Below are 2,126 nucleotides of genomic sequence, written 5' to 3'. Positions count from 1 at the left end.
ACTGTATCAGGGTGAGAAAGAACTTTGAAGACTCTGAGACGAGCTCGAGCACAAAAAATGTATTGCCATGTCCCTGCGCTGCGCGGATGTGGATTTCGAAAGGAGACTGCCTGCACCACGTGCGCCTACACGTGTCGCGTGCTCACGTGCTCCTTTGAAAATCCGCTTTGATCTGACTGGTCACGAACTATTTTGCACAGCAACAAAATTGCAGTTGCAGTTTCCCACACAGCTCGGCTGAACTCAGCCTCAGGTCATGGACGTCGAACGCTGAGCAGCTGCATTTTTCTGGCATCTTGTCCTCTACTCATCATCTTCCGCATCAGCTCCCGACCTGCGGGCGAGTGATTTGTCCGCGAATAGTAAAGAGATCAGATGCAGAAAGAAGAGGAGAAATAATTCATGCACTTTTCTCAAAACTCCTTTTGAAATTTATAATGGATAAATTGATCGATGAGTGGCCGATTGTGACAGTGAACAGGATTCATTTGGGATTGATGACGGCTTCACTGTTGAAGATCTCCCATGGAGCTGCTCGCGGTGAGCTATGGGAGATGGATTGGTTTAGCATTGGACGCCCAGATTTGGATGATGACGTCAAATATGGACACATCGACTTCAGCAATCGCATCCTCCTGCTCTATTCCGTGTTTGCCATTATGGATCTGATCATGTACTTTCGTCATCACCCGTTTGCGCTCTGGCTCCTGAATTGTGTTCACCACGTATTCCGCATCTTCCTACTGGCTACCACAGTTGCAGGATCAGCAGTATGTATATGGCAGACTCTGTGTCAGATCACATATTGCTTGTCATGCGCATGCCTCTATTTGAAGATTGGTCTACTGTTGGATGAAAAGCGGCCCATGAAGTTCTTCCGGCGCTTTGCAAAGTACAACTTCTTTGCGTCGATTGTCATGCGCTTAATTGGGTACGTGTTGGCTGCATACTGGAACTTCCTGGACGTTTTCCGTACGCATCCGGTACAGAGTACCTCATTGTTCTTGGCTTATTTCTTGTTTGACGCTGCGTATCTGACATTCCATTGTTTGCCTCACCCAGATGAGGGCAAAGAGAAAGATGTAAGTTCAGCCGGCGACACAAACCAAGTGCAATTGGATTCACACGGCATCGAGCAACCAGCGGAAGCAGCAGCGACACCGCAATACTGCGCTCTGAACGATGTATTTGATCGCGAGCTATTTTATCCCGCCGGCGAGGGACTTATAGCACCGTTGCGGGGAATCGGCCTTGTTCCTAATCATGTGACTCTGCTAAGCGGTGTTGTACAGCTACTAGGGCTGTATCTCTTGTTGACTGGCAGCTTCAGATTGTTTGTGCTGACATGCGTGTTTGCTGGGTATGTACTGGACTGTGTGGATGGGCAGATGGCTCGCCGATATGGCCTTGTATCTGATCTGGGTGCTATGCTTGACACGGGCAAGGATGCCGTGGTTATGGCTCTCTACTTGATTGCTATATACGTGTACTGTGGATGGGCACCGGTCAGCTTTTTGTTACTTGTCGCGTTTGCAACTGTTGCACGAGGTGGTTTGCAGGACCAAAGGCAGCCGTTCAAGACCTGCTATGAAATGGTGTTGCTGTTGCCCGAACCGTTGAGAACAGGCCTTCTATCCTGCCATGGTGGGGTGTTTACAATGTGTCTAATGTTTGTTATTCTCATGGCCTGCTGAGTACTGCAGTGTACTGCTCACAGCTGAGAGATATTTAAACGTCATCAAATCTTGAGTGACCACGTACTGTTCAAGGAACTTGGGACAATTTTTTTAGTGCTTTATTTTATTTCATGCCAGACTATGTAGAGCACTTTACCATTGTTTACTAGATTATGTTAGGGAGTTTTTAATTTCTATCTGGGCCTTGTGGCGATCTGACTACGAATGTCAATACCTGTCTGTGTGTCACTGTGTGTATGTGTGTGTGTGTGTGCTTGAGTCACCAGTTACGAACAATACGTCCTCCGAACGCTGCAGCTTCCACTGCACCCGCTGCAACCGCTGTGTGCTATCGTGCCAAGGCATGAAGCGTCACAGGTGCAGCCGTGGCTCGGCCAGAGCAACCAACACAGACCGTAGCTCCTTCTGCATCGTTTGCAATTGCGGTCG

General features: G+C 48.4%; 1 protein-coding gene across 1 annotated transcript; it reads left to right on the top strand.

The window, feature by feature from the left end:
• Positions 1–211: 211 nt before the first annotated feature.
• Positions 212–1,910, top strand: LOC135807161 (uncharacterized). Its single transcript, XM_065321190.1, has one exon. The coding sequence runs from the start codon at positions 438–440 to the stop codon at positions 1,692–1,694; it is 1,257 nt and encodes a 418-aa protein (XP_065177262.1). The 5' UTR covers positions 212–437; the 3' UTR covers positions 1,695–1,910.
• Positions 1,911–2,126: the final 216 nt, after the last annotated feature.

This window comes from Sycon ciliatum, chromosome 1, assembly GCF_964019385.1.
Source record: "Sycon ciliatum chromosome 1, ocSycCili1.1, whole genome shotgun sequence".
Classification (NCBI taxonomy): domain Eukaryota; kingdom Metazoa; phylum Porifera; class Calcarea; order Leucosolenida; family Sycettidae; genus Sycon; species Sycon ciliatum.
Note: the sequence above shows the minus strand (reverse complement) of the source record. Positions and strands in the feature narration are given on the sequence as shown.